We start from the raw sequence: 13,871 nt of genomic DNA, 5'->3' as shown, positions 1-13,871 counted from the left end.
GTCTTGTTATGTAGCCATGGCTGGCCCAATACTTGACATATAACCTATTCCCACTTTAGCCTTCCAAGTGCTAGAATTAGACACATGTGATCACTCCAGAAAATTAAGGCTATAGATACACTTGGGATTAAATTCAGAGCCTTACACATGCTAGGCAACCACTCCACTGTTGAGCTCTACCCCTAGACCAAACCACAGGGCATTATTCAGCCACAAAAAGGAAAAAAAGCCAGATACCAATGGCCACACACTGTACCAGTCATTTTACAGGAAAATGTACAGAATAGGCAATACCCAGCCAATGAAATGGCTCATCAAGTAAAGGCACTTGCAGCCTGATAGTCTGAGCTTGAATCCTATGGTAGAAGGAAAGAATCAACTCCCACAAATTGTACTCTGACTTCTATACACATGCCATAACGAGCATAAGAGCATACACAGATAGATAAATGATAGATAGATAGATAGATAGATAGATAGATAGATAGATAGATAGACAGACAGACAGACAGACAGACAGATACATATACTCTGTTTTTGAACTTGTGGAGATCTGTTTGCCTCTGCCTCCCACATTCTGGGCTTAAAGACATATACCACCTTGCCCGGGGGAAATTTTTTTTAATATGCAAAGCCACAGAGATACAGCAGTAGGCAGTAGGCAGAGCTGAGGCTGGGGAATCTACCAGTGACCATTAAAGCACACACAGTCCCTCTTAGGCTGCACAATATAAAGTATACACTGGAGACCATTGACTTAGACTCACACAATGGCCCTTATAACACCACAAGGGTGCTGCTAAGAGGCTGGCATCAAACCAACCAAGCACTGAGGAACTTTGTGCTGGTGCCTGGGTTCCTAATCTCTCCAGGGGCTGCACAAAGCAAAGGGCTGTCACACACCCAAGAAGGAGCAACACAGGCATGGGAGGCTATCTACCACTGCACACTGACCTGGAGTCCCTGGAGAGGGCTGATTATAAGACCAAAGCCCTGCAAAGGACCTGGGCTGGGAGGAGCCTCTGAGCCACTAGCTTACACGTACTAATACCTACCAGCATGGTAACAACAGGCCAACTAGTTACCAACCTCATTTAAGCCTCAAACCACACCCAGAACAAACACCAACATGTCCCATTTTTAAACTGTGTACTGAGGGGAGGGTGAAGGGCAAACAGTAACACCTGGTCCCTCTGCAGCCAGTGAACTGGCACTCTGCACAGTGTCCAAGCTAGGGCTGAACCCATAGCAGGGACTTCCCATGATTCCTGGCATCCAGGTCCCTTGAGTGGTTTCCCTACAGGGCTCCCTAATTCCGAAAGCCACAAGAGCCTAGTCCCAGGTCTGACCTTGCAAGACCTCTGCAAACGGCAGTTCTCAGCTGCAGTCCAGGATGCCAAGCCTACCTCCCAAGTCAACACTCCTCTCGGGGCCCTCCTGCCTCACAAGGAGTTTCCTACACATCTGAAATGGCCCTTCCAACTAGCACCATTGCTCTGGCATGTCCCTTCTTGTTCTCCTGCCACCCTTAGGAGCCCACATGCTCCAAACTATTCCTCCAAACTAGTCACCCTAAAACAATGAGTTTCAATACTGTTCCTCCCTTGCAAGGACTCCTGGTAGCCTATAAATCAAGATGTTCTGCCTCCAGTTAAGACCCCCATATCCTGTAAGCTCCCCTCCTATTTCTCTAGTTAGCACAGCACCTGAACCTTCTGAGCCAGCTCTCTTCTGCCTAAGGTCAACTCACCCACCATGGTACCTCTGGGGACTAAAATACACACCAGGGACCTTCTTCCTGGGATGTCAAGAAAAGCAAGGCAGAATATGCAAATTTTAAGTTCACACACTTAACTGCCCTCTCCACATATCAGGTGTCCCAATCTAAACCAATGTTGCCCAAAGTAGCCACAAAAACCTGGCCTAGAAGAATGTGCCACTTACTATATAACTATCACCAACTAATACCTAAGCCCATGTCTATCATGAGGGTCTCCAACCCTACATGTGGCCATGGGTTTGTCACAGCCTCAGAATCTTCTGTCAGTTCTAGGCTTAGCTATGTCACCAGCAGGAGGTTCAGGGCTGGCCAGACAATACAGGATGGTAAGCCACATGGGCTAAGAGCACCTACGGGCTGCATAACAGGAAATTCTAACTGCAATCTAGCTAGATCCTGCAGTTGGCAAGTGGCCAAGTGAGGACTTGGGGTACCTCTCTCTGGAAACCCATATACCACCCTCTTCTCTACACACAACCTCATGTTACCTCAGACATGTGCACACTCGGGTAAGTGGGCCCAGGCCCAGTCCAACTCTACTATGCAATCCTGGCTAGACACGCAGATGGGCAGACAGAGCAAGAGCCAGGAGAATAGCCTCTGAATGGTTCCTTTGGCCACTGAACCATAAATCTTGTATCATGTGTGTATGTGTGTGCATGTATAGCACACAGGTGTTCATGTGTGTACAGATGTGTGTATGTGCATGTATGCATGTATATATATGTGCATGTGCATATATGTGTGTGCATGTATATTTCTGTTTACATGTATGTATGCATGTGTGTATATACATGTGAATTATGCGTGTGTGTGCGCATGCAATTCTTGAGCATCCCTGAGATCCTCAGTCCAAAGACTTTCATCTTACCCAGACTTGTGGCTTGCACACCTCCACACTAGCACTGGACAAGATACAGTTTTTCTGTCCTCTATTTGCTCTCTATTGTCACCTTAAAAAAGGGACACACCAAGCTAGATGTTTGACCTACCCCTAGACCAAAAATTGAGGGACTAACCAAGGCCTTTGAACTCTGGGAACAGCACCAGCCCAATACACCAGGAAGGCAAATGGCCCTACCCACCTAGCAGGCAGCATAGGGTACACAGCCAGGCTCTCAGGAGGGAGCACTAGTAAATTTTTAATCTTGTCAGGAGCAGTATACAGTCACCACCCTATTATGAAGCATTAATAATACAGGAGCTAGGGGAAGGCCAGTGATCACAGCCACATCTAGAAAGATTACAAGGTTCAGGGGCTGAGAGGGAAAACCAACAGCCATCAAGTACATTCAAGGATTCTGGGGTACTAGGGAGGGGGACTGAGTAGCTGTACACACCACAGCCAGCCTGAGACCGAAGGGGCCCGTCCAGACGAAAGAATACAAGGTACTCATTTGCCCAGCTCAACTAGACTCCCCACCAGACACACCCATGAAATGCAAGCACTGGAAGGCAGGGGCCCTTGGTTTGTTCACACCAAAGCCTTGCCCTGGCTAAGATTCTCCAGTGATACCTGATACCTGGACAAACAGCTCTTTGCCATTGACCACCGTGTGGGCTAATGAGAACTCAGCCAGTGACTGAGTCAGTGACATACATCCTGGCATGGACAGACAAGCTGAGTGCCAGCAGTTTATAGACCAGCTTCACCCTGCCCCACTCCTACACCAGTGTTCCTTGGTGGAAGAGGGTCAGGCCAGGCTACAACATTGTGTTTATATAAGAAGTTTCCAAAACACCCAGAAAAAACAGCAAAGAAGACAAAGCAATGCAGCCTCTAGACAAAGCTTGGTACAGAAGTCCCACCAAGGCAAGGGCCTGCCCCAGTGGGCTCTGCGGGTTGTAGTGCACAGGCAACAGGAGACAGGGAACTGGCCTCTGCCTATGTCTAAACTGCCTGATGAGGCATGAGTCTTTGCATGTCCACACTCTGCACTGGGCTTAATACCCTGGCTGTCCACATCAGAGGATGTAAAAGACTCAGGGACTGGCACACACTCACAGGATCCCTGAGCTCCTCACTGTCCCGGGGTGAGGGCCGTGGTGTCTTCAGAGGGATCTCGTCTCCACACTCGGTGTCCGAGGCATTTGGAGACTCGGCTAAGTCAAGGAAGTCCTCTCTCTTGTGGCCTCTGAACCTGATCCTATCCAGCCTCCTGAGCATGTTCAGCACGGCACTCTTCGGCCTCACCTGGACATGACGGGAGGATTCCCTGCAAGAGAACAAAACACGTCAGTGGCCGCCTGCTGCCTGTTGCCCCGCCATGTTTGGTTCTTGCTTGTGCCGAGGCTGATGGTAAGCACCCAGCTCTACAATGAATGGCCAGACCGCATCAGACCAGCCACCACCCAACTACAGATGACCTGGCCAGCTACTGAGGTTTCTTATATAGCTGGGCGGTGGTGGCACACGCCTTTAATCCCAGCACTCAGGAGGCAGAGGCAGGCTGATCTCTGTGAGTTTGAGGCTAGCCTGGTCTACAAGAGCAAGTTCAAGGACAGGCTCCAAAGCTACAGAGAAACCCCTGTCACGAAAAACAAAACAAAGTCCTCACAAAGCAGAAGGAAGCCCAAGTTCTCAGAAGAGTCCTCCTGGCCAACACAGAGGGTCCACTGTGGGTCACCACAGTGTGATAGACTTAAGGGACAACTGGAGCTGGGACAGAAAAGGCTGACCACTTTCCAAAATGCTAAGAGTTAAGCCTGAAAGCTAGGTTGCATACTGTCTGGGACAGCACTAAGGTTGGGCCCAAGCATCACCTCTGCCTCTGCAGACACCCTGCACAAAAATGGGCAGGGATGGGCTCTATCCATTCTTTTGTCTGCCCAACTTTCCCCTTCACCATCAAATACTGGCTTGGCCCTGGAGACTCAGCTCCTATAACAAAGCCCTCCCAGAAATGGACTCAGATAGAAGCTGGGCAAAAGCTGGTACCACGCGTCACACTATACACTGTGTGCCTCATACAAAGCTCATGTAAATTAACAGATAATGTGTACCAAACGATGGACACCTCCTGGAGGCCTGCTCTCCACCCCACTGTCCTAACTGGATCAGGAGAGCCATGACAACCCTCAAAATCCCCAGGAGGCAGGGGGAAGGGCTGTTTTCCCCCAGTGTCCAGCTGGCCTCATTCCCAGGCCGATAGCAGGGCTGGCTGACTAGGCAGGAAGGCCCCAGCTCCAACCATACAGCTCCAGGTCAGGACCCACAGGCTGCCCTTCCCACAGACCCTGCTCTGACATCTTCAAGAGCCCTGGAGCCCCAGGGTATAGCACCAATGGTGCTCCTGGGCTCCAACCTGCTCTGCCGTTCACCTCCCTTCTGAGCTGAGATGTCTACCTCTGAAATAGAAATTATCCCAGCTAGGCCAAATTATTCTGGGAATTCAAGATGACACATGCTGAGGGCCTGACCCCAGTCCTGGGCCTAGGCCCAGTCAACCACAAGATTGTTTTTATGCAAGGAAAACCAGGGGAGTGAACTGGGTGGATTCAGCGCAGCAAGGCGGGAAGAACTTCCTGTTTGGGGCAGCAGCACGGAAGCCCTCGGTGGACAGATAAATCACAGCCTGAACACACAAGCCTGCCTGCCCCCAGGCTCCTGCTCTTCTTGGCAATCAAGGCCTACGACTCATTAATGGTAGAACACATAAGACCTAAGCCAGAACGTATCAGAAATTGCTCTGGGGACAAGGAAGAATAGCTCAGTTGTTAGAATGATGGAACCTTGGGTTCAATCCCCAGCACTGTGGTAACACATGCCTGTCATGCTAGCATTTGGGAGATAGAGGCAGGAGGGTCAGAAGTTCAAAGTCATCCTCTGCTACATAGCAAGTTCAAGGCCAACCTGGACTACATGAGATTTTGTCAGGAAAGAAAGGAAAACAAATCAAAGGGGGGGGGGGAGGAAAGAAAAGAATTTGTTCTGCTCTAAATTGCAGACCAGTGGAGGCATGCAGCCTGTCAGAGGGCCTAAGTGCAGACCAGTGGAGGCATGCAGCCTGTCAGAGGGCCTAAGTGCTGACCACCAAGAGGAAACGGAACCTAACCTACACCCAGCTGTAAGTACCATGGTGGGTGGGGAAAGGAGTCACTCAGGATGGGAGGACGTGCCAGCCACAGGGAAACATATTACACACAAGAACTATGACTTGCAGGGGGACCAAAGGGACAAGACATTAGACTCCATAACATACACAGTACACTACACAGAAAGGGAAAATTAATTACATTGAGAGATGGAAAGTGGGGGCTGGAGAGATGGTTCAACATAGTTAAGAACACTGGCTGCTCTTCTAGGGGGAGCAGCTTCCAGCACACACATGGTAGCTCACAGCCACCTGAAACTCCAGTTTCAGGGGATCAGGTACCCTCTTCTGACCTCTGCAGACACACATGGTGCACACATATACGTGCAGGAGAAACACTCATATACCTAATATAAAATAAATAAATCTATTTTTAAGAGACTGAAAAATAAATTCGCAAAGTAAAAAAGTATATAGACTACTAGACAAATGTAAAAAACAAAACCAAATAAGCTCACACATTTAAAAGGAAAAGCACACACAATGCAATAGGCAACGCAGGTAGCCTATGTGAAAGAGAGATTCACATTTTCCAGGGATGCATGACTAAACAGGAGTTGGAAGGAACCACTTCCTAGCTCACACAAAAACTGGCCAAGTTACCAAACAGGAAACCAACACACACTAATACTGCAGGCACTTTAGGATCCTGGAACACAAATGTCTGCAAAGCCAGTGTTCCACCTTGTGGGATCTGATCCCACCATCGATACAAAAGGAAGGGAGCACACTTTGTGTGTGGAGATCCTCACTGGAAATCTCTCAATCAGTAGCAGCCATGCACAGGGCAGAGGCAGTGGCATGTCTAATATGGCTTCATACAGGACACCAGCTGCAAAGCACCACAAACCTGTGGTCACCCTATGCTAATGGGTATGAATAGAGACACAACTCTACCAGGGTGCTAGCTAAGAGTGGCTTCAAGCAGTCTCTCTCCAAATGCCCCACAGTGCCTTCCAATGGCTTTGTTCCAGCAATTTGTTTACTATGGTAAGATGCACATACCACAGAATATACTAAGTACTTTTAAGGGTGCATTAGGTGATGTTAACTATACCCATCCATCCTAGAATGCTTTGTCTTGTAAAACTGCAACCACCTTCCCACAATGAATACAACCTCCCTATCCCATTTCTGGGAACTTCAGTGACTATGGCTTTAACTGAGAAAACTAAGATCAGGACCTGGGAAGATAACCCAGTGTGTAAGTGGGCTTGCTAACAAACACGAGGATCCCAGTTCAAATCCCTAGCACCCATGTGAAAAGACAAGCTCAGCCACATGCACTGGAGCTTGCTAGTCTAGTAGTCTAGTTCTAGTTTTAGTGACAGACATTGTCTCAAGGAAATAAAGTAGTGTGACAAAGGAAGATATCTGATGTCCTCTGGCTTCTGCACTTGCATGGGTACACACACAAGCATGTGTGTGCACACATAAATAAAAAGACAGAGAAAAAGAAAAAGAAAGGAAGATAGAGAGCAAAGCAGGTAGAGGGTTGGCAACCTGACACTGACCTCCCTGGGAATGCCCAGCCCTGGGAATGCCCACTAGAGGCTGCAGAGAAGGGATAGTGGGAAGAGACAGCCAAGATGCTGAGGCATGGGCACCTGGATGCGGGAAGGCACACACCTGGGTGGGCACAGGCTATCTAGAGGCTGCAGTAGGCAGGAAGCATAGATTTACATGAAGCTCTTGGCTCTTTGAGGGCTCCCTCAAGTGGGTTCCTCTGTCTAAGCTTCTGGAGTTCCTCAGAGCTAGGGCCAAGTTCTCCACTAAGCTTCATCAAGCAAATGAAGAGAGGGGACAAAGACGGCCCAGCATCCAGCCTGCCACCACCTGCTCAGCTCCATACACGAAGTCCTGCTGAGCTGTTCACACTGAAGGGAGAACCAGGAAGTACAGACTCTCCCCAAGCAAGGGCAACCAGAGGACCTGTAAGGAGTAGGTTTTTCTCTGCCGCCTGATCCCACGGTGGCACCAGCCCCAAATAACACACAGAGACTCTGTATTAAATATAATGTTGTTGGCCGGTTACTTGTTTCTTATCCGCTAGCTCTGTCTTAAGTATTAACCCATTTCTATTAATCTAAGTATTTCCATGTGGTCTCATCTTACCGGAGAGGGGCTGGCATTGTGCTCTGCCCGGTCTCTACATGCTGACTCCTCCTTACTCCTTCCTCGAATCCTCCTTGTCTCCTAGCCTATCTTGCTTTCCTATTGGCCAACAGTGCTTTATTCATTAACCAGTATGAGAAACATATTTACAGAATGACATCTCCCATCAAGGACCTCTTCCTGGTCCCACTGTTCTCCTTTTGATGTCCCCGAGGTCCCTCAAAAAGGTGAACTTGCCAGGCTTCAGTGGCAAAGGACCAAAACTCAAGCCACCACCAAAGATAGGTCCCTTCTGACTTTCCCAGCAAATGTGACCCAGCAAGGGACATCTGCCATGCTCATATTGGTATCCCTGCTGACTAGAACACCTCCCCAGGGTGACCATAGCTATACAACAGCTGCAAAGACCCTTTTTCCAGATGGACTCAAAGGACACTGTTCAACTCCATACACTACCTGGCTTATAGAGGAGGAAGTCTGCTCACCCTCCAAAGCTGGGTCTTGATGCAAAAGATAGAGCATTGCCCACCAAGCCAACACTGTGCTCAAGTTCCACCTGCTTCCCTGATTTCAGCTGCCATATATCCTCCAGAGGACCTCTGACCTCCCCATGTACAACTGAGCATCACTCCCAGGCCATGGAAGGAAGTCACACTCCGGCCTATAGCCTGATTGTTCTCCCTATAGCAGGACTCTCCCATGCATCCACAGCCCTATGTACCCCAGCCCCCCATGTGCACCCCAGCCCTCCATGCAGCTACCTCACACCCTTTCCCCCTGTCCTGTCAAATTCTGTGCACTGGGACACTGAGATGGGACACCTCCTTTCTTTGTTCCTTTCATGATACTAGGTTCTCTGTGGTGGCCTCTTCATCCCTCCTCAGACTGCTCCCTAGGCTGCACAAGACTCTGCCTTGACCAACTGAACTGGAAGGGAGTGTGCTTTTCTCTTAAGCTCAAGAGTGCATACGAGCAGGAGCCACTTGGAAGTCACTGCCTTCTGTTAATTCACAGACTCCCTCAAGGCAGTGACATACACTCAGAGTGCAATCTGCCATGCCATCAGCTGGGCCATCACTGTACCTCTATCTAGGAGGAAGCTTGCTTAAATACACCCCCAGCTACAACCATTCAGGGGATGTTTCAAGGTCACAAGCAATTGCCAGCCTCAGAGCTAGGCTTGGCATCAAAGGCTTTGATGATGCAGGGATCTGCAGGCCCTAGCAGGGAGGACGGTGGGTGCTCTCTGCTTTCTATGCTCCTCCAGCTCAGGTGGCATCCTGCCAGCTGCCCAGTCTTCCCTCTCTACAAGTGATCCCTGGAGTGTTACCGTGGACTGTACTGGAAAGCTGCTGAATGGCTCCCAGACACACAAAGGAGGTAGTGTCTGAGAACCCCGGACTTGGGAACCACAAAGGGCTTTATTTCCCTTTCCAAGCCCTAGACTAAGAAAACAAAAGCGGCTGCCAGTCTCAGCACTTGGCCTGAGAGCAGCCCTGGCTCACCTTCCTCCAGCTGAAGCTCCTCTCTGAATTCAGAGTCTGAGTTTGGATACACGGGTCTATAACCCACGACCCACAAGCTGAGACCCAGCTATTCTCTTCGGCCCTCCTTATCTGGCTGCTCTCCCACAGATCCCAGGATAAACCACATCCTCTTTCCCATTGGACACTAACCCTTGCTCCCTTGTAACAATCCCAGGGGCCCCCAGCTGCTGAGCAAGACCGAGCCATCTGGCCCTCCGCCAAATCTGTCTTCTTGGGAAGGTGGCCCCTAAGCCTCGAGAACATGAAAGAGGTAGACTTCCCATGGTCAGGCAACCACATCAGCTGGTGATGAAAAATGCAACCCACTGAGCATAACAGCCATTACCATCTTCAGCAGAGTATCTGAGAGTGCTAGCAAGGGACATTTTGCCGATCTTCCCTCACAGAAGAGGGTAGAGAGAGTTGTTAGAGGCTCAGCTCAGATTCCAGCAACTCCCTCCTGCACACATGCCTAGCTATAATAATTCAGCCCAAGCTGCACCTGATCCTGTGATCTTGGAAGGTGACAGACATACAGAGCAAAGAAGCCTAATTGAATGGAAGACTCTTTATCATCTGTCATCTATTCTGGGTTCAATCCCCAGCACCCACATGGCAGCTCACAGCCATCTATAAACTCTAGCCTCTGAAGGAGTCAGTGCCCTCTTCTGGCGCTGTATGAATGTGATGAACACATACACACAGGTAAACACTAATGCACATAAAATAAAAAAAGAAAGAAATGACAAGTCCAAGTACATAATGCCTCTGCTTGTGTTCAAGCTTCTAACTCATAGAGACTTTTGGTCAAGGGAGATTGGCTGGTTGGTAACTTTGTGTGTGTGTCAGGGTACTGTTTAGAAGTCACCCATACTCCTGTAGGCAGCAACCCCTCTCCCATATTCTCAAACGAAGCCATTAAACTCATTGGCTCACCAGGCTGGACTTTGGTGGAACTGTTATTTTGCTTTGTCATTGGTGGCCTATCTGGGGCAATTAATATTTGTCTATGTTTCTCCAAGAAAATGTCATGCTGCAACTGGAAGGGAGGTGTGTATGGCAACAGTGGATTCTGAGGCTTTGTATAGTAAATGGGGTCAAGGAACAGTAGGCAAGACAGGTTCTAATCCACATTCCAACCCTACCTATGTCCCTGCAGTGACAGACACAGGCACCCTAACACACATACAAAGCTACCAACCAGCCCATCTCCCTTGACCAATATGCATCCCTAAGGTCAGGGGACTCCTAGGGTACTACCCGAGATTCTGTCCATACACTCCTATCTGCCCATGGCCACTGCCATCCCAGCTCGAGGTTTGGGATGTTGGCTCATACCTAATGGCCTTCAGTTCTGCTAGGCAACTTGGTGGGAGCCCAAATGCACCTGACCTGGGGACCCTGAATGTTAAGCTGGCCTTGCTAGAGGAGATGTAATTAAGCAAAAAACTATTACATAAGTGACTACACTCAGCAACAGGAAACCCACGCAAGAATTCCTCACTAGCAAAGCATTCTTTTCCAAATTCCAACCATCCTCCAAGCAACCAGGACCAGGGAGGAAAGAACCAATGAAAACATGTGGAAAGTGACACCTTCTGCCATTCCTGGATACAGCCTGTCTCCATGCCACGGCCACGCCCCACATTCCAGAAAGCTGTAGTGGCACCCTCAATCTCAAAGCATGCAACTTGCTGCAGGAATGGGGCACCACAGATGGTGCTGTGCGAAGCTCAGTGGCTAGGTGGGATGGGGACCATCTAGCCCCTGCCCAATTATCTGTCACAGTGCCAACAGGCATGGCTGCAATCCAGTAAACATTCACAAAATCTGTTTTACATCGATGCATCTGTGAAGAGTAAGAACTCCCACAACAGTCCTAGGAGTTACTGACCCACAAAATGGTTGGGCAGGTCAGCAAGAACCTCAGCCCCATGACCAGCACTTGGGTTCCACTTTTGAAGGAATGCACACCCTGAAGGAAAGTAGCAGGGCCAGGGGTGGGCTACATAGATGCAGGCCACCCTGAGACAGGAGAATCCAGTAGTAGCTCACTCACCCTCTCCTCCCACCTGTGCTGTACCACCTGAAGCAAGCGAGCCTGCAAGAGCTGCACCAGCCATGGGTGAGGGAGGAGAGCCAGCTGTGAACAGGGGCTGCACATCACTCTCCCAGCCAGGCACACAGTAAAGAAGATGTCATGAGATTCAGACCAGACCAAGACAGGACAGCCACTTGAGGGTTCAGTCAGAGTCTGTTGACCCAGGATTGACCAGCACCTTCTTAGAGATCTGGCTGGCTCCTCTATTCATGGTGGCAGGCATATGCTGGGCATCTGATAGTCAATGAGGCCCATAAGGGCATTGGATCAAATGCCACCACCTGGAGACTCTAGGCCAGATCCCTGCACAGGCTCTTCCATGTCCCTAGAACACACTGACTGGCCAACTGGATCCAATGGCTTGTGGACCTGGCCAGCCTCTCAGTGTGCATCTGTCCAGGAGTTATGTGGAGGATTTGAAGCACTCCCTTCTGCAGGGAGGAGGAAGGTTTGTGAGACTCAAAGCTAATGAAACTTACACAGTTCAAAAAGTTAAAAGAATCACAAGGCCCCTCTTGGAGGTAATAAAAGCAACACTTTCTGGGGAATGGAGACTTTCCAAATGGCCCAGCTGCAGATGCTGTGAAGGGAACTCCCAGCATGGTAGCTTTTTCTGAGTCTCACCATGCTGGGGTGGGCTTTTTGATGATGCAAATGCCTTTGAGTCACCCCGGTTCCTGTAAGTAACCCCAATAAATTCACTGGTTCACTATGCTAGACTTGCGTGGAATCATTTCTTTGGTCTACTGTCCATGTGCTATCTGGGGTGAACAAAAGTTTGCTCGTGTCTCCCTACAACCAGACACGAGTTTAATTGGAAGTTCTACCCCAGCAATCCCCCAAAAGCTGCCCTGTAACACAAATAATAAAAACCCAGGGACAAGCCTGGGATGGTGGCACCTGCCTTTAATCCCAGCAGGCAAATCTCTGTGAGTTTGAGGCCTGCCTGGTCTACAGAGCGAGTTCCAGGACAGGCTCCAAAGCTACACAGAGACACTCTCTCAAACAAACAAAAACAAAGAAACAAAACAAAACAAACAGAGGGGCTAGAGAGATGGTTCAGTGGTTAAGAGCACTGACTGTTCTTTCAGAATACATTCAGCCCATGGCAGCTGGCAACTGTCTGTAATTACAGTGCTTTGGGTTCAAGATGAAGATCAGAGAAGCAAAGCAGCCAGCCACAAATGCTCAGGCCAAAGGGGTGATCTCAGACTGCTCCCGACTTCACTGCTCCTCAGATTTACTCAGACTGCCCTGAGTTCCTGTCTCCTCCTGCCTTATATTCCTCTCTCTGCCCACCCATATCATTCCGGTCTCCATCTCCCTAGTGCTGGTATTAAAGGCATAATCTCTGTTTTTTTTGTTTGTTTGTTTTTTATTGATTCACTCTCATGTAGCCCTTGGTGGCCTTGGCCTCAAAGAGATCGATCTGCCTCTGACTCCCGAGTCCTGGGATTAAAGATGTGGCCACCAACTGCCCAGCTTCTATGGCTGTGACTAGCTTTGCATTCTTATCTTTCAGACAAGCTTTATTAAATCATAAATAATATATCACCATACTGCCCGCTTTGAGAAAGCCCACCAAGCAGTGGCTCCTCCCCCATGGCAGGGCAAGGCTACACCTACAGGGTATTTAAGGCCCAGTCTCTAGACCTGTTGCATGATTTCTCTCCTGCCTTTCCTAAGTGTCTCGCAGGAGTTGCTTTGCTCTGTTTATTAATTCTGGTCTTATTAATTTGACTGGACTTGGTTTATTGCATCAGCAGAGAAACCCACAACTGGAGATTTTCAAAATACTGTCAACAAGGGCTAGCACCAGGTGAGTGAGGAGCCAGGCAGAGTTCAGAGAAGGTCCAGTGAGCCCCTAATTGAACCTACACCAGCCTTAAACAGCTTCCCAGGTGAAGAGCCTGTGAGCCACCAGATGAGGTTCTTTCCCTCCAGTTCCTCCTGCTTTTCTTAGCTTGGCTCAGCTGCAGCCAGAGGCCATGCCAGCCGGAGACTCTTGCAAGGATTGTGTTTAGACCCACACAGAGATCAAGCATGCACAGGCCCAGCACTGCCAGCATAACTGCTATCAAACATTATCTGTCTAAAACAACACGTGGCAAGGAGATGATTCCCACCTGTCTGGCAGCCAAAGACCTCTCAGCACCCCTCGTCATTTGTGGTCCCAGCTTTAAAACTCAAGTCCCACAAACAGGAAAAAAACTGAAAAGCAAATTTCAAAGCCCTCCAGGTACGACTAACACCTA

At 49.2% G+C, this 13,871-nt stretch overlaps 1 protein-coding gene across 1 annotated transcript in view; it reads right to left on the bottom strand.

The window, feature by feature from the left end:
* Gramd4 (GRAM domain containing 4) overlaps positions 1-13,871 on the bottom strand; it is a 75,351-nt gene that overhangs the window by 38,954 nt on the left and 22,526 nt on the right. The window contains exon 2 of the mRNA XM_051189566.1: positions 3,786-3,996. Coding sequence (XP_051045523.1) covers positions 3,786-3,996 — 211 coding nt within the window. The remainder of the gene's footprint in view (positions 1-3,785; positions 3,997-13,871) is intronic.

This window comes from Phodopus roborovskii, unplaced genomic scaffold, assembly GCF_943737965.1.
Source record: "Phodopus roborovskii unplaced genomic scaffold, PHOROB, whole genome shotgun sequence".
Classification (NCBI taxonomy): domain Eukaryota; kingdom Metazoa; phylum Chordata; class Mammalia; order Rodentia; family Cricetidae; genus Phodopus; species Phodopus roborovskii.
This window is presented reverse-complemented; position numbering and strand designations above follow the sequence as displayed.